We start from the raw sequence: 19,673 nt of genomic DNA, 5'->3' as shown, positions 1-19,673 counted from the left end.
AAAAAAAAAAAAAAAAAAAAAAAAAAAGAATTCAAATGATGTTTTTTACTTGATTTTACAATTTTTTTTTTTTTTTTTTTTTAAGATGGAGTCTTGCTCTGTCACCCAGGCTGGAGTGCAGTGGCACAATCTTGGTTCAGTGCAACCACCGCCTCCTGGGTTCAAGGGATTCTCCTGCCTCAGCCTCCCCAGTAGCTGGGACTACAGGCGTGTGCCACCACGTCCGGCTAATTTTTGTATTTTTAGTAGAGACAGGGTTTCACATGTTGGCCAGGGTGGTCTTGAACTCCTGACCTCAAGTGATCCACCCACCTCTGCCTCCCAAAGTGCTGGGATTACAGGCAATATTTTATAATATTACAATATTTTTATAACGTTTAAAATTTATTTTTTTCCTCCAAGTATCCCCAGGTTATTTATTTAAGTATCTTCATGTATGAGAAAATTGTACTGTTTGCTAATGGTTACTCAAAAAAGTTAATTATATTTTCCCATAGGAGCTACTTTTGTAATTCAATTGTATTATTCATGATAGTACTAGTAACAGTCAATATGTACTATCTGACAACTCTACTGAAATAAGTGTTGATTCTTAACCAATAATAACTTGGTTAACACACATAACTTATTGAGAACAAAAAGTAGCAGAATTTGCATATATTTTCCCTAAATCATATGAAGTGAGGTCCTGTTTTCTTCCCTAAAATATAATTACTGTACATTCTTTCTCTTTCCCTGACCAAAAACAACTTGGCATTGTTCTATGCCATTGGGCCATTAGAAAATTCAAGTAATAATATTTTATGGAGTGAGTTTTATTGCTAGAATTTTCTCTGCATGAAATAGGAATTGCTTTCCTTTGCTTTATAAGATGTTTGCCATGGTCTGCTCTTTTTACCTCTGTACTTTATAATTTTCTATCCTTCGAGCATTGTATTTTAAGAGCTAGCACCAGATGGAAAGTGCACGACCATCTAAAACCCCATTGTAAACATCTAAAGTATTTAAAGGTGACTATGTGAGAGATGTAGTAATTATACACTCATGTGTATGTACTCAAACATTCAATTCTTCTTTATAAATATATTGATAGGAAATAGATTTATAAGAAAGCCCAAAGTAAACCTTTAAAGGAGGCTTTTTTTAAGTAATAACTTTATAGATATCTTTCAAAATTTATATTCTTAGGCTCTCACATCTCCATTTAATTCCATCATTTGCAGAGGTATAAGTAAATAGGTTTAAAATAAAATCTGTTTTGTACAAGTCTAAACCAAATGGAAAGTCTGAAATTATCTAGTCATTTCTTAATTTTTCTTTTCTGTGAGTTTTCAGTGCCCGCGAGGACCAAAGAACAAGCAGAGGGCGATAATCCTATTCCATGGCATTAAACTGGAAGGGCTATGTAGATAATCTAGTTCAAGTCCTTTTCTTAATGGACTAAAAAAACTGAGGCTGAAACTACAAAGTTAATTGGCCAGTTTCTGGAGAATTGCCAACTGCCTATAGCTTCCAACCTCTGCAGCCTTTTTTTTCAGGCACTAGGCTATCTTTACTACTGCACCAGGTCATTCTCCAAGCCTAAGACTGAGATTTCCAAAGAGGCATCAGTCATATCCAAGCAAGAGGACAGTGTTCGATATGATGCATTCTATTTCTATATTCAGAAATCTAACTTTATCATAATTTCATAATAACCAATGTTAAAAGAGAATGTAATTTTGGTTTTACTCGGGTTTTTAAATTTACAAAATTTCACTAAATGAAGTGCTAACATTCACAAGAACTTACCTTTTCTATTAAATGCATCATGGCACTGAGTTGTTCATCTGTGTTTTCTGTGGCCACTTTCATGCTGATGGTATGGAGCACTCTGTTGAGAATATCATCATTCATGGGCTGATGCAGCTGATCTGCAAGCCCCCAAATGGCCTGCGAATCTGGGTCCGAGACAAGAGTGATGTTGGCAGTACCATACACTTTATCAATTCTGGCACCACCTTTTGGGTCAAAAAGGACAATCTGGAAGCGTTTAGGAAAAGAATTTAAAGATCCTGTCTCTGGCGTTAGGATGACATCCAATACAGTGCTTCTCTGGCCAGGTTCAAAGACCAATGTACCTTCAGTTATCACAAAATCCTTCCCAGAAATAGCTGGAGATATGATAGTACGACCAATTGTTTCAGCACTCCTCAACTCCTAGAAATTAAACAACACCATTTAAGTGAATCTATGACACCTCTGATCTTGTCCTAAACAAATTCTTGTTTCTTAAACAAATTCAGTTTCTCTTAAACAAACTGGAGGGCAATGATGACAATAGTACTACCAAAATATGGGGTTTTATACTTTTTATAATCTTCTAAGATAAATTAGAGAGAGAAATACATAATATACAGTGATGAGATTAGGAAAGAGATGCCTTCAAATGGACCAAGGAAGCAAATTAGACCAGAAATGTCACTCTTGCCTCCGTTTCTCCAATTGTGACGAAAATCGGGCTTCAAATAACACATGTGGCAAAATTTAAGTATGCAGGAAAAGGGGGAATAGTTATATTTTCACTGTCACATAGAAATTTTTGGGGGCGGGCTGGGGAGAGTAGAGAGAAAGCAGTGGGGAGGAAGCAGGAAGTAGAAGAAATTGGTTTCATGTTTACACTCAAATATGGAAATATCCTAAGGAGTAGGGTCCTGGACATATATACCTCTGCTATTCTTCAAATTACGGTTATTGAAAAGTTTTCTTGGAAAAAGTGTTTTGGAACGTGAAGCATGAACACTTTAGTCAAGGAAGAATCAAAGGAATGTGCATTTATTTACTACTGAGACAAGAACTGTTAAACTCCTAGTACAAGCCAAGTGGCATACTACGGATGTAGATTTGAACAACAGAATACCTGCATTCATAGAACCTACTATTGTAGCAGAAGATACAGGTTGCACAAGGGCTGTGGGATTAATGATAGATTTTTACATGAAGACAAGTTCTATGAAGAAAAACAAAAGTAGGTAAGGGAATGCAGGGTGATGGTAAGGGTACCATTTTATATAAAACTGGACATAGAAGCTCTTGTGATATTTGAACAGAGACTGCAGGGAAATAAATGAATAGGCTACATAAGGATCTCAGGAAATATTCTAGGGAGAAAGAATAATTACAAAGGCACTGGAGGTGGGAACCATCTTAGTCTGTTCAAGGAAGAACCTAAGGCCAATGTGACTAGGAGAAGGAGAGTGCTGGATGCTGATATAAGAGAGGTGGAGGCCGGGTGCGGTGGCTCATGCCTATAAACTCAGCACTTTGGGAGGCTGAGGCAGGCAGATCACAAGGTCAGGAGATCAAGACCATCTTGGCTAACCCAGTGAAACCTCATCTCTACTAAAAATACAAAAAATTAGCAGGGCGTGGTGTCATGCACCTGTAATTCCAGCTACTGGGGAGGCTGCAGCAGGAGAATTGCTTGAACCTGGGAGGCGGAGGTTGCAGTGAGCCGAGATTGTGCCACCGCACTCCAGCCTGGGCAATAGAGTGAGACTCCATCTCAAAAAAAAAAAAAAAAAAAAAAGAGAGAAGTGGATAGGAGTCAGATCATGTAGGCATGTAGGTTCATTATTCAAATGTGGGAGGCAGACCCTAGAGGATTCAAGCAGGAGAATGACACATTTTATTTAACATTATTCATGAGTATTCTGGCTATTGTGTATATTAGGATATAGTAGGGGATGAGCATGGAGGTTTTTGCATTCGTTCATGCAAGAAACAGTGGTAGAATAAATAGGGTCACATGAGTAGAAATATCAGACTAGAGATACACATGAGTAGAAGTACTCAGACTAGGAATAAATTTGAAGGTAGAGTCAACAGGACGTTTTGTTTGTTTGATTTTTTTTTTTTTTCTTTTTTTTTAAGAGATGAAGGTCTTGCTATATCAACAAGGCTGGTATCCAACTCTTGGGCTCAAGAGCTTCTCCTAAGTAGCCGGGACCACAGGCTTTCACCACTATGCCCAGCTTAGAGTCAATAGAACTTTCTGATGAATTTGATATTAGGTGGAAGGAAGAGGAGAAGTAAAGGTAACTCCTAGTTGCTTGCCTGGATGAATGAGTAAATGGATAATGAATGGTGGGAAACTGGGGAAAATATTATTAAGGGACAAATTAAGAGTTATCTGTTACACACAGTAGTCTGAGATGCCTCTTAGACATTCAAGTGATGACATCAAGTAAGAGCAATCAGATACATGGGTCTGGATCAGGAGAGGTGATGAGGTTAGTGATAAAAATGTGGAAGTCCTCCGTTTACAGATGATATTTAACAAACAGTTCTACATAGTCTAGCCTGGAGATTGAATCTTGGTGGATCCCAACATTTACTGGCTAGGAAGACCAACATAGACAACAGGAAGGAGCTCCAAGTGAGGTAAGGATTAAGAGCAGGAAGGTGTGGTATTACAAAAGCCCAAAGAAGAGCATTCTTCAGGAAGGAGGAAGTGATTGATTGTGTCAAAAAATGAAAAAAAAATCAATGAATGCTTTTTAAGAGCATCTGCAGTATAATGATAAAACAGAAAGCCTTACTGAAGGAAATAACTCAAAAATCTAATGGCTTTGGAATGGATACATTAAAATATTCCCTGGAATACGATATAACAGTTAAAATGAAAGAATTTCAATTATACACATCAGCATGGATAGTTCACAAACATATGACTGAACAAAACAAGGACCATAGAACAATATAATTGGATTAATTTCATTTGCACAATTTCCAAAACAGGTAATAATACATAAGAATAGAACTACTTAAAAAGCATATGAATAATTTAACATAAAATTCAAGATAGAAATTATCTGCAAGGTGGGGATAGTCAAGGAAAAAGCAAGATGGCATCAGAGGGGTTCATAATGAAAAGTTTTATAATAAAATTCTGATAAAGTTGAATTTCTGAAACAAGGTGTTGGTGATCTGATTACTATAAACTGTATGTATACATTTGGCCTGCTGTTTTTTGGCAGGACTTATTTCACAGTTCAAATATTTAAAGGAAATGAAACAATCAAAATGTTCTTGTGTTCTTTGTGTTTATTAAAATACATATAATAAACACAAAGAAGCACTATGCAATTTAAAAGTGACAATGGGGAGGCAGAGGCAGGTGGATCACTTGAGGTCAGGAGTTCAAGACCAACCTGGCCAACATGGTGAAATGTCATCTCTACAAAAATACAAAAATTAGCCAGTCATGATGGTGGGTGCCTGTAATCCCAGCCACACAGGAGGCTGAGCTGGGAGAATAGCTTGAACCCAGGAGGCAGAAGTTGCAGTGAGCCAAGATCGCACCATTGCACTCCAGCCTGGGTGACAGGGCGAGACTCCATCTCAAAAAAAAAAAAAAAAAAAAAAATCAATATAGAAATAGTCTTTGAATAGAAAAGGCAATGTGAAAATAAGAATGAAAAATACGGTCTTTCTTGAACTTGTGTGCTTCCAGCTAGCACACATATATAAAAGAAAGTATTTGGAATCAGTTTCAAATTTGTTTTTAGCTATAGGTCTATTTAATTGAAAGATAACTAGAATAACAGATGTCTTCATTGTCTCAAATAGGAAGGACCAGAAATTCCATCTTAACTTTATATCACAAACTTAGATATAAGAGAACTGATGCTAAGGCTACAGTACTTATGTACATGGGAATGCTGGTCTACCAAAGGGTATCTATGTTACAATGACTGTTTTAACTGCATTAATCTATTTAAAGTAAAATGAAAATCAATATCATAACAGAATAACAACTTCATCCATAATTATTTTTTCATCCATGCCAGCTACTGGAAAAGAGAATTAATATGTCTCTGTTTTCTAGTAATATGCCTAGCACTTAGAGGACAACATAAGAGCAATTAAGCAACAGGAAAATAATACCAGAGAGGTGAAACTGTCATTTCTAATTGTCTAAACTTTTATTCTGACATAATTGCAGATTCACATGCAGTTATAAGAAATAATGAAGGAGATTTCCTGTACCCTTTACCCAATCTCCTTCATTAGTAACATCTTGTATAACTGCAATATAATATCACAACCAGGATTTTGTCATTGATACAGTCAAGAGCCAGAACATTTTCACCCCCACAAGAATTCTGTATGTTACCTTCTATAGCTACACTCGCATCATCCCAGCCCATTCCTTCCTTAATCTCTGGCAACCACCAATTTCTTTTCCATTCCTATAATTTTGTAATTTCAAGAATATTATAGAAATGGAATCGCACAGTATATAATCTTTTGGTATCAGCTTTTTTTTTTTTTTTTTTTTTTTACTTAGTATGATTATATGGAGATTAGGTGGTTATATGTATCAATAGTTTGTTTCTTATTATTAGTGAGTAGTGTTCCATGCATGGATGTACCACAGTTTAAGCATTTACCCATTGAAGGACACCTGAATTGTTTCCACTTTGGGGCTATTATTAAGAAGATACTATAAATGTTCATGTGCAAGTTTTTGTGTGAACATAAATTTTCATTTATCAGGAATAAATGCCTGGGACTGCAACTCCTGAGTCATAAGGTAGTTCATGTTTAATTCTTGAAGAAACTTCTAAACTGTTGTCCAGAGTGGCTTACCATTTTTCATCCCATCAGCAATAAATAAGTGATCCAGTCTCTGTGAATTCTCACCAGCATTTGGTATTGTCATGGATTTTATTTTAGCCATTCTGGTAGGCATCTAGTGATATCCCATTGTGGTTTCATTTTGCTAATAGCTAATGGTGTTGAACATAATTTTACATGCTTATTCTTTATCTGTACATCCTTTCTGGTGAAATCCACTTTTGTTTATTGTGTTCTTTCTTCCTTCCTGATGTTCCAAGGTTCTTTCCTTTTTATCATTCCCTTTCTGTTTAAAGATCTTTCGTTAGCCATTCTTTCAGGGTAGGTCTGTATGCAACAAATTCTTTGTTTTTCTTTCATCTGGGAATATCTTAATTTCCCCTTCACTTGTGAAAGACATGTTCACTGGATATAGAATTTAGGGCTGAAGTTTATTTTCCTTCGGCACTTGAAAAATAGTGTACCATTTCCACTTGGGACCCATGGTTTTCCATGAGAAATCTCCTGTCATTCCTATTGCTTTTGCCATAAAGGTAAGGTACTTTTCTTTCTCAGTTCTTTCAATATTTTTCTTGCCTTTAATTTTTATTAGTTAGACTATGATATATGTTATGCAGTGGTCACCATGGGCCTTAGGTGAGACCCCCAGTGCTGTGCTGGCTTCAGGTCTGATCTAGCACAATCCCAGTGGTAATGACCACAAGAGTTCTTGAATCAACCCTCTGGCAGCTCCAGGAAGTTCAGCACAGAGAGAGAGGCTCCTTTTGTTTAGGAGAAAGTAAGGAAAGAGAACAAGAGTCTCTGCCTGGTAATCCAGGGAATTTTCCCAGATCTTATCCAAGACCACCAACGCAGTACTTCTAGGAGTGTGCAAGAGCAACAGCATTACTGGGCTTGGGGTGCCACCTAATGCAGACATGGCTGCAATAACCAAAAATTTAGATCACAGCACCCAAGCCTTTTCAAATATCTGGAAAAACTTCCCAAGAAGGATGGGTAAAAATAAGCCCAGACTGTGAAGACTACAATAAATACATAATTTTTCAATGCCCAGATATTGACAAATATCCACAAGCATCAAGACCATCCAGGAAAAGATGACCTCACAAAACAACTGAAGAAGACACAAAATGCAGATATTTCATGTTCATGGATTGGAAGAATCAAGAAAGAAAGGAAAGAAAGAGAGAGAGAGAGAAAGAAAGAGAAAGAAAAGAAAAGAAAAGAAAGAAAGAAAGAAAGAAAGAAAGAAAGAAAGAAAGAAAGAAAGAAAGAAAGAAAGAAAGAAAGAAAAGAAAGAAAGAAAGAGGAGGGAGGGAGGGAAGGAAGGAAAGGGAGTCAGAGGAAACAAAAGAAAAAAGAATGAAAAACAATGAAACATGCATACAAGATCTATAAATATCATTCAAAGGCCAAATTCAAGAGGTACTGGCCTTAAAGAGGACGTAAAGAGAGAGACAGAAGGATAAAGTTTATTCAAAGGGTTAATAATAGAGAACTTCCCAAACATAGAGAAACATATCAATATTCAAGTACAACAAGGTTACAGAATACCAAGCAGATTTAACCCAAGGAAGGCTACCTCAAGGCATTTAATAATCAAACTTCCAAAGGTCAAGGATTAAAAAAAAAAAAAAGAATCCTAAAAGCAGCAAGTAAAAGGAAACAAATAACATAGAATGGAGCTCCAATACATCTGGTAGCAAATTTTTCAGTGGAAACCTTACAGGCCAGGGGAGTGTAGCATGACATATTTAGTAAGTGCTGAAGAAACTTTTATCCTAGAGTAGTATATCAAGTGAAAATATCCTCCAGACATGAAGGAGAAAGACTTTCTCAGACAAACAAAGCTGAGAGATTTTATCAACACCAGTCCTATCCTACAAGAAATGCTAATGAAAGTTCTTCAACTTAAAAGAAAAAGATGTTAATAAGCAATAAGAAATCATCTGAATGTACAAAACTCATGGTTAATAGCAAGGACACAGAAAATTACAGAATATTATAACACTATAATTTTTGTGTGTAAGCTACTCATTTCTTGAGTAGAAAGAGTAACAATGAACGGATAAAAATAATAACTACAACAACTTTTCTAGACATAGACAGTATAATAAGATACAACTAGAAACAACAAAAAGTTAAAAAGTAGGGTACAAAGTTAAGGTGTCAAATTTTATCAGTTTTCTCTTTGCTTGTTAGTTCATTTGTATGTTTATGCAATCAGTAATAAGATGTCATCATTTTAAAATAATGACAATTACTTTAAATGGCAATTATTTTAATGGCAATCAGACAAGAGAATGATATAAAGGCCATCCAAATTGGAAAGGAAGAAGTCAAATTATCCTTGTTTGCAGATGATATGACCTTGTATTTGGAAAAAACTAGATTTCTTTTTTTTTTTTTTTTTTTTTTTTGTTTGAGACGGAGTCTTGCTCTGTCGCCCAGGCTGGAGTGCAGTGGCTGGATCTCAGCTCACTGCAAGCTCCGCCTCCCGGGTTCACGCCATTCTCCTGCCTCAGCCTCCCGAGTAGCTGGGACTACAGGCGCCCGCCACCTCGCCCGGCTTGTTTTTTGTAGTTTTAGTAGAGACGGGGTTTCACTGTGTTCACCAGGATGGTCTCGATCTCCTGACCTCGTGATCCGCCCGTCTCGGCCTCCCAAAGTGCTGGGATTACAGGCTTGAGCCACCGCGCCCGGCCAAAACTAGATTTCAACAACAAAAAAAATAGAATTGATAAACAAATTTAGTAAAGTTGCAGTATTTAAAATCAACATACAAACATCAGTAGCATTTCTATATGCCAACAGTGAACCATATGGAAAATAAAAAAAAAAAAACCAATCCTATTTACAATAGCCACATAAAATAAAATACCTCAGAATAAACTTAGCCAAACAAGTGAAAGATCTCTAAAATGAAAACTATAAAACTGGGTAGGCATGGTGGCTCATGCCTATAATCCCAGCATTTTGGGTGGCTGAAGTTGGTGGATTGCTTGAGCCCACGAGTTTGAGACCAGCCTGAGTATTATGGTAAAATCCCATTTCTACAAAAACTACAAAAATTAGCCAGGTGTAGTGGTGTGCACTTGTAGTCATGGCTACTTGAGAGGCTGAGGTGGGAGCATTGCTTGAGCCTAGGAGGTTGAGGATGTAGTAAGCCATGATCACACCATAGCACTCCAGCCTGGGCAAAAGATCAAGATCCTATCTCAAAAACAAAACAAAAAAATCTATGAGAAACATTGAAGCAAGCAATTGAAGAAGACACAAAAATGCAGATATTTCATGTTCATAGATTGCAAGAATCAGTATTGTAAACATGTTCATACTACCCAAAGCAACCTACAGATTCAACACAATCCCTATCAAAATGCCAATGACATTCTTCACAGAAATAGGAAAAATAGTCTTAAATGGAAAAACAAAAGACTCAGAATAGCCAAAGCTATCCTGAGCAACAAGAACAAAACTGGAGGAATCACATAACCTGATTTCAAATTATACTACAGAGCGATAGTAACCAAAGTAGCATGGTACTGGCATAAAAGCAGACATATAGACCAATGGAACAGAATGGAATAGAACCCAGAAACAAATCCGTACTTCTACAGTGAACTCATTTTCCACAAAGGTGACAAGAACATACATTGGAAAAAGGGCAGTCTCTCCAATAAATGGTTCCGGGAAATCTGGATATCCATATGCAGAGGAATGAAACTAAATCTCAATCTCTCACCATATACAAAAAGCCAAATCAAAATAAAAATGGATTAAAGACTTAAATTTAAGATCTCAAACTATGAAACTACTACAAGAAAACATTGGAGGAAACTCTCTAGGACATTGGACTGGCAGATTTTTTTTGAGTAATACCCCACAACCAAAGCAAAACTGGACAAATGGAATCACATCAAATTAAAAAGTTTCTGCACAACTAACGAAACAATCAACAAAGTGAAGTGACAACCCAAGGAATGGGAGAAAATATCTGCAAACTACCCATCTGACAAGGGATTAATAACTAGAATATATAAGGAGCTCAAGGAACTCTATAAGTAAAAATGTAATAATCCAATTTAAAAATGGACAAAAGAGCTGAATAGACATTTCTCAAAAGACATACAAATGGCAAATAGGTATAAGAAAAGGTGTTCAACAGCACTGATCATGAGAGAAATGCAAATCAAAACTGCAATGAGATATAATCTCACCCCAGTTAAATAGCTTTTATGCAAAAGAAAGGCAATAATGAATGCTAGTGAGAAGGTGGAGAAAACGGAACCCTCATATACTGCTGGTAGGAATGTAAATTAGTACAACCACTGTGGAGAAGTTTGGAGATTCCTCAAAAAACTAAAAATAGAGCTACCATGTAATCCAGTAATTCCACTCCTAGGTATATACCCAAAAGAAAGGAAATCCTAGGGACATACCCAAAAGAAAAGAAACTGTATCGAAGAGATACCTACACTCTCATGTTTGTTGCAACACTATTCACCACAGTCAAGATTTGGAACCAACCGAAGTGTCCATCAACAGATGAACGGATATTGAAAATGTGGTACATATACACAATGCAGTACTATTAAGCCATTAAAAAGAATGAGATCCTGTAATTTGCAACAACATGGATGGAACTAGAGGTTATTATGTTAAGTGAAATAAGCCACGCAGAGAAACACAGACATTACAAGTTCTCACTTATGTGTGGGAGCTACAAATTGAAACAATTGAACTCATGAAGATGGGGAGTAGAATGATGGTTACCAAAGGCTGAGAAGGGTGGTGGCGGTGGGGTGGAGGGGGTTGAAGGAAGTTAGAATGGTCAATGAGTACAAAAAATAGTCAGATAGAATGAATAAAATCTAGTATTTGATAGCACAACAGGATGACTATAGTTAACAATAATTTATTGTACATTTAAAAATAACTAGAAAAGTATAATTGAATTGTCTGTAACAAAAATAAAGGATAAATGCTTGAGGTGATGGATACCCCATTTATCCTGATGTGATTATTATGCATTGTATGCCTGTAACAAAATATCTCATGTATCCTATTAATATATACACCTACTATGTACCTACAAAAATTAAAAATTAAAAAAACTGGTATTAATGCATTGCCACAAACACTCTCTACTAAGCCCATAATCTCAGGGTAGTGTGTTTATGGGTCAGGGTCAGAATAGGGTGTGTGTGTGTGTATATATATGTATGTATGTATATATGTGTATATATGTATATATGTGTGTCTGTATATATATATATAGAGAGAGAGATTTGTTATAAGAAATTAGCTCATGCAATTATAGAGGCTGAGAAGACTCAAGATCATCTGCAGGATGATTTCACAGGCTGGAGACCAAAGTCAGTGGTTCCAGTTCAAACCTTATGGCCTGAGAACTAGGAGAACCAATGGTGTAGTTCCAGTGCAAAGGCCAGCAGGCTTGAGACCCAGGAAAAGCCAATGTTCCATTTTGAGTCCAAAGACTGAAAAAGCCACTATTCCAATTCAAAGCCTATCATATAGGAAAAATTATCTCTTACTTAAGGGAGGGCCAGGCTTTTTGCTCTATTTAGGACTTCGACTGATTAAATAAGGCTCACCCACATTATGAAGTCAATCTGCTTTACTCAGTCTACTGATTTACATGCTAATCTCATTCCAAAAAATAACCCTCACAGAAACACTCAGAATAATGTTTGACCAGATATATGGGCACTCTGTGGTCCAGTCAAGTTGACATGTAAAATTAACCATTATGGTAGGGAAAACTGGAAATTCCTAAAAATATATTGTTCCATAAATAAGTGCCCTTTATGATTTATACACTAGTGACAGCATGCATTTTGCAAAGAATCACTTATAAAGAATCTATAAAAGATATAAATATATATGATAGAGATGCTGGCCTTCAGATTCTTCTTTTGGCAACTTCAATTTCCCTCTCATCTGACTGAGCACATAAACTCGCTTAAGATGTGCCTCAAATCTCTTTTATCATCTGTTTTTTCATCTCCAGTCCCCTTTCTTCCATTCTACAAAGTAGTAAGTTATGACAATACACATTTTATGGGAGAAGAGGAAGAATGAAACAGACTTTCTATAATTTGTCTTCTATCTTAAATACTCCAATAAAAAATACTCAAGTCTTCCTACTGTAAATGAACATACTTCTCTTTGTGCTATTTAGAAAAGACTTTATTTCTAGGGTCTCATATCATAGAGAGTTTTCTTTTTGTTTGCTGAGCTGTGGACTCTGTCATAAAGATAACTTTTACTGCCTGGCAAACTTCCAGAACAGCTTAATATCCACAGCTTGAGGCCTATTCTCTCATCTTGACTCATGCAACTGCTACAGCATACTGGCCACATATATGTTCTCTTTTATGCACAGAATGTCCTGTTTGTTTGAGTCACCCAATGGTGACACAACCAAGCAGGTACTAAAGGGAACTTTTAATGAAACTGTGAAATCTTAAGGCCCAAGGAGTCATCTGCTTTGGATTCTTGAAACATGGGAAATAGAGGAGCTGTCCAGAATGGTGGTTTTCAAATAGTGGGTTTCCTGAAGTTACCTAAAGTAAGGGGAACAAAGAGAGGACAAAGGTGGGTCAGCTATGATCCTAACAATCATGCTTCAAGCAGAGTAGAGACACATTTTTGCTTTACTATATTAGAGTTTCACTGCTAAAACAAAAGCAAAAAATAAGGCTGAAAGGTATATGGTATTGTTGGGGCCAAGCCCATGGTCTGGTGACTTAGTGTTATGCAGCATTGATCTTCTGAGTCCCCAGATAGCCTCCCTGTCTTTTATCCAACCTAAGAGGATGGATGTGAAAAAAGTGACAGCGAGGCTTTGTGAACGCATGGATGTGAAGAAGTGTAAAGATCAGCTAGTACTGGAGGTTCTGAAAAAGAAAATTTTCAACTGTTTTGGATACAAAACATAATAAGATCCTTACTTTCTGCTTCTGGCCTTACACAGTTACATTCTGAAGAAATTTTAACTCCCTAGAGATTTTATAAAACAGATTTATGTAAGATATAGTTTGCACTGTATAACCAATCTTGTCAAAAGAGAGAAAAAATAAAAGTTTGTCATTTTAAAACATGATCTGTTACTGATGAGTGAAAAGCTGAGCTGTTTCAAGGATAAAGCTTAATGTAATGAACAAAAAGTGAATTACAATGTTCTCCTCAGAAAATAATGTATCAATTATTCCCTGTGTCATTACTCTAGCTGCAGTTAAAGAAGAAAACCATAACGTGTATGAGTATATATTCCATGCTTACCTGGGTACTAAAGTTAACAGACATCATTAGTCCTGTCCCAGAATCTCTGGCCACCTGCAGACTGATTAAAGTGGCCTTCTTGTGAGCCACTGCCAGCCGAGAACCCACAGAAAAATACACGAGGCTTTGAGATTCATCACTTTGTAAGATTTTAATCTGTGCAAATCTGGCGCTGTTGTTTATTGCTGCTCCAGCAGTAGCTTCATATAGTTCCACAAAAAAATACACTTCAACCTGTGGTATCTGACAATGAGAAAAAGGAAAAAAAAAAGAACTATTACTAATATATTTCTATCTGTAGATAGTTCTGATATTTAAAAATTGTATGATTCATACACATTATTAGAGAAATAAATATATAAATCTAGAGATATATTCTGTAAATTATGGAATTAAATTCTTAGATTATCATGACATTTATTTTTTGGTCTTTCTTTAAAAATACATTCACTTTCTCTGGGCGAGCTTCTTACTAGAAAATCAATGTCAGGAAATAACCTATGCATACTATGATCAGCAAAAAAATAAATTAAATGTATTCATACCACAAAACACTATAAAGTAGTTAAAAGGAATAAATTAATTCAATATTTTTTAACACAGACACATCTCAAAATATGACAAGTGAAAATATCAAGCTGTATAATGATATGTATAGCATGATACCATAAAGGTAAAGTTAAAACTACACAAAGCTTAGTATATTTTATTAATAGATACACATTTATGTAAAGTTTTCTTTTTTAACTACCACACCCTGACTGCAGTTGCTCTGGGTGGAGGGTTTGGGTAGGGGACAGGGCAGGGAGTGGAGCTGGAGAATATTACTAGGGAGAGGGAAAAAATGGATTTTCAATTTTGTAAGGTTTTATTTTTATTTTTTAAAGTGTTTTAAATAAATATAATCAAATATTTATAATAGTCAATTCTGAAATTTTATGTATTTTTCAAAATTTCCCAAAATTCAGTATATAGTCTAAATGTAGTCTGCTGGTTGTAGTTTGCTAATGTTTCACCTTGGTTCCTTCTCGATAGTCTCAAATAATTCATTTTCTAAAGCCTGAATTCAATTTTATAACATATTGGCAATCACCTGTTTTTACTAATGATTCACTCTTAACAAAATCATCCACCAGTCTGAGTAATATTGTTACCTTCCTGGCATAACTCAAAGGAGCTAAGCTGATGCCTTTATAACTGCAGTAACATTGTCTAATTTGATATAATGTATCATTTTTACCTACCAGCAACTGCCATTATGTTTTGTGATCATTTTAATGATAATTATTACATCATGAAATGATACAACGAACCCTTCAGAATTATCCAAGTGTTTATAAGTAAGTTATATCTTAGTCACAGCATAAATCAACTTAATCTCCTTTTGTTTTCTGAAGAAATATTTAGTTTTTCCTATGGCACGTATCATTCTTTACTGTTGCTGATCAACTGTCAGTCAATATTGAAATATGGAAATAATCATACTATTTCCACTTTTGAGAAACTACATTTGGCAAACACAATAAACTAAAGCACTATCAAAGTATAGTAACTATATTCAAGATCTAGTATGACCAAGTGAGCTTGAATTCAAAGTAGTTTCTTTTAACTAAGGATTTCGGTATATTATTGTCCAACAGAGACTTTTATTTATTCTTTAGTAAAATATTTCTTTTTCATTGTGATGATGATTAGAACATTACGTACAGCCACCTACAAACAAAATAATGTTACAATCTAAGTAAAGAATCATCTGAAATTGAACAGTGTACAGATGGGTGCCTACACATCATTAGACTAGTAACATAAAGAGTCTTCCAGTCTTAGAAATAAACAGTCTATTGAAACAACATTTCTGAAGTCTCATGAGAAATCAAGACTCATAGATCATATGTGAACCTCCCCAGACTCCTAAAAATGACAGAGACCTCATAAGAGCCCATTCCATGTGTAATTCCCAGCAGGTTCTTTTCCTGGTTAGGTCAGAAGGGTCCCAGGATGATATTTTGCCCTAACTAGTATAAGATGATTTTTCCAAGGACCAGAACTGTTCAGCAATAGAAAAACCAAAGTAACAATGAAACAATACTTTACTTAAATATTTTTGAAAATATTTGCAACAAATATTTAAACACTGGATTTAAACAGACTTTGTGGTTAAGAGCATGCTTCCTAAGTTAATTGTTAACCTTTCACATTTCGCTAATACAGAATCATAAGATAAATCATCAGGAAAAGGGGAAATGGACTGAAATTCAAGAGATGAGTTATAATCTTGGCCCAGTAATTGAATTGGGAAAGTTACTTAAATTCTTAATAATTTGAAAGTGAAAGTATTGAAAAACTGCGGAGATGATAATCTGAGACAGGACAGAGTCAAAAAACTTTGAGTACCAATAGACTGGATTGAGGTAAGGGACACTGCCATTAATGAATGGTGTTGTAGGCGGCAAGCCACCCAGGTGCCAAGGCAAGGGACCGAGGGCACAAGCTGTGCTAGTACAATAAAGAAAATATATAAAATAAGAGTCGTTGTACTAGAAATAGATTATAGATATGATGATATATGAGTATGGTTAATCATCATTTTGTAGCATTACTCTTTAATCCAATATTATAATAATCTTTGCTCTACAATTATAACCTAGGAAAAACCAGAGCATACAAAGAAGGAACTAAAGGGGCATGGTGAGAAGCGACCAGAAGACAAGATTGTGAGCCCTCTGTCACGCCTGGACAGGGCCACTAGAGGGCTCCTTGGTCTAGCAGTAACACTAGCGCCTGGGAACGCAACTGTTACTTAGCTGACCTTGGTCTAGCAGTAGCATCAGTGCCTAGGGAAGGCACCCATTACTTAGCAGACTGGGAAAGGGAGTCTCCCTTTCCCCGGGGGTGTTAGAGAAGACTCTTCTCCACCACCTCTTGTGGAAGGCCTGACATCAGTCAGGCCCACCCACAGCCATCCAGAGGCCTAACTGTCTCCCTGTGATGCTGTGCTTCAGCAGTCACGGTCCTGTTTCACTTTCATGTTCCACTCTGTACACCTGGCTCCACCCTCTAAATAGCAGTAGCAAAATTAGTGAAGGTGTTAAAGTCTTTGATCTTTCTGAAAAGAGCATACAAGAAATAATGATGTAAGCTGTCCCTCTCTCTCTCTCTGCCTCGGCTACCTAACAGGGAAGGGCCCCCTGTCTGGTGGACACGTGACTCACGTGACCTTATCAATCATTGGAGATGACTCGCACTCCTTACCCTGCCCCTTTTGCCTTGTATCCAATAAAGAACAGCGCAGCCAGGCATTTGGGGCTACTACCGGTCTCCACGTCTTGGTGGTAGTGGTCCGCCAGGCCCAGCTGTCTTTTCTTCTATCTCTTTGTCTTGTGTCTTTATTTCTATGATCTCTTGTCTCTGCACATGAGAAGAAAAACCCACAGACCCTGTAGGGCTGGTCCCTACATGGTGTAATTCTGTGGATGCATTTGTTGTGTCTGCAATATCTGTAACTCTTCTATCACTTGTGTTGATGTAGTTATTACTCAAGTCACTGCATTCCCTTGGGCTCCATCTCCATCCATTCTGAATAATCACAATACTCACCATCTCTTATGAAGGGCCAACTCTGCCGAGAGCTGTGCTAAGAACTTCTTATTCATTATTTTCTTTATTTGTCTCACAGCCATATTATTAACCCCATTAAACCTGGGAGGCTCAGGAAGGCTGAGCAACCTGTCCAATGTCACCCAGTTAATTGGTAGAAGAGTTAAGATTTGAACCAAAGTCTTCCATTATCAGAACCCTAGCTCTTATACTGACTCCAGTGACTCCAAGAATAAGTTCAGTGTAACTGATGTCTTTCCTTTGACAAAAAATGAAGAAGATGGTGTTTAGGTCAAAAGTCTAGCAATAACTGGGGGGCTCTACTAGGACCTCCAAATAATTTCTCAAAGCCCACTACAGAAGAATATTGCCACAGAACATGTGTTGTTTATATCATTAGGTTTCAGTTTATCTGACATAAAAATAATTTGAACTGGATGAGTAATAAGTTCCCTTCTACTCAAAAAAGGTAAAATGTTAAAATGTATGGCAAAAGTACTTTTTAAAAAATATTTTTTCATTTTTATGAGAACACAATCATCTTTCATCTTCTCTCTTTTCAAATTTCCTCTTAATGAAACTAGAGTGTATATTAACCTTGCTTGTACCTTGCCTTTTAACAGGTAAAAAGATAATGAGGGAAAAAATGTCTTGAAAATTAGCTGCTTCTCAAAATGTAGAAGAAAACTCTATGATTTGAATATCATATGTGAAAGAGAAAGAAGAGGTGCAAGTAATTTTTTTCTCTTACCTAACTGAAACTATTTGATGATGGGCTCAGCAGCATTTGTCTAGTTAGGATAACAAATACACACAGATAGCACCCCATGTATTGCATGCAACATTCCCTTACCCCTTAATTATATATTCTTCTGCAAGGAGGGCAAGCTCCGAGGAAGCAGTCTTCCCTAACCCCATCTATACTTTAACTTTCCTATTTCTCTTTATTCAGCTTCCCCAAGCCCACTCCTGATGGCTCTTCTCGTCTCTCTTCTTAGAATTACAAGGTTAACATCTACTGTATGAGACAGATGTTTAAAGTCTAGTGAAATCTTATCAGTATTCTACTTCACCAAAAATTCTATTCGAGATAAAATGCACAATATAATTTTTAGTAATGCACGTATGCAAAACATATTTATGGAGGATGTAAAACCACATTCTAATTTTTGAACGGCTAACAGTTTTATAGTCTATATAAACTATGCATAAGTTGTAACACTGCATATAACTGATAACTTCCATAAGAAATATACAGATAATGTTTTGTAAATTTAGAGAATCAACAACTCCAACTAGAGGTTTCATGGGAGGCTCCATGGAGAAAGTGGTACTTTGATTAAGAGAAAGCTATAGTTAAGAAATACGGAGGCTGGGCACGGTGACTCATGCCTGCAATCCCAGCACTTTGGGAGGCCAAGGTGGGTGGATCGCTTGAGGCTAGAAGTATGAGACCAGCCAGGCCAACAGGGTGAATCCCCGCCTCTACTAAAAATACAAAAATTAGCTGGGCATGGTGGTGTGCACCTATAATTCCAGCCACTCAGGAGGCTGAGGCATAAGAATCGCTTGAACTCAGGAGGTGGAGGTTGCAGTGAGCCAAGATTGCAGCACTGCACTGCAGCCTGGGCCACAGAGCGAGGCTCTGTCTCAAAAAGAAAATAACAAAAAGAAATCTGGGGTTGAAAGGGTTGATGGAAGCATAAAAATATTTGGAAGAAATGTGTGAAGAAGGGTTTAAATGTTTTCAAGTAGAACACAGTAAGTCTTCACTTAACCATGACAGATTCTTGGAAACAGTAACTTTAAAGGAAAGGACATACACTGTGCAGCAGGAACTCAACTGTTGTTTATATCAATTATTCTATGGTAAAACTGGTTTCATTATACAGCACATTGTTTCACATAAAGTTGCAGTTTCCAAGAGCCTATTGAGTACGTGAAGTGAGGACATACTATATGATCAAATGCCTTGAGTACTGAAATTTCAGTTCCTCATTGTCAGTGTGACAGAAAGTTTTAGTAGCTGATGATAACTCAAGAAAAGCAAAAAACAATGATGTGATATGTTGAACTACGAAAAAAAGAGTGGGGATTCAAGACCTTAAGGAAAATATATTTTCTAGCGCTACCACCACCAGAGTGGC

At 36.6% G+C, this 19,673-nt stretch overlaps 1 protein-coding gene across 1 annotated transcript in view; it reads right to left on the bottom strand.

Annotated features, from left to right (window-relative positions):
• ADGRV1 (adhesion G protein-coupled receptor V1) overlaps positions 1-19,673 on the bottom strand; it is a 596,167-nt gene that overhangs the window by 322,711 nt on the left and 253,783 nt on the right. Inside the window, exons 77-78 of the mRNA XM_025388176.1 lie at positions 13,930-14,172; positions 1,792-2,199 (exon numbers count right to left, since the gene is read on the bottom strand). Of these exons, the coding sequence (XP_025243961.1) occupies positions 1,792-2,199; positions 13,930-14,172 (651 nt within the window). The remainder of the gene's footprint in view (positions 1-1,791; positions 2,200-13,929; positions 14,173-19,673) is intronic.

This window comes from Theropithecus gelada, chromosome 6, assembly GCF_003255815.1.
Source record: "Theropithecus gelada isolate Dixy chromosome 6, Tgel_1.0, whole genome shotgun sequence".
In the NCBI taxonomy this organism is placed as follows: domain Eukaryota; kingdom Metazoa; phylum Chordata; class Mammalia; order Primates; family Cercopithecidae; genus Theropithecus; species Theropithecus gelada.
This window is presented reverse-complemented; position numbering and strand designations above follow the sequence as displayed.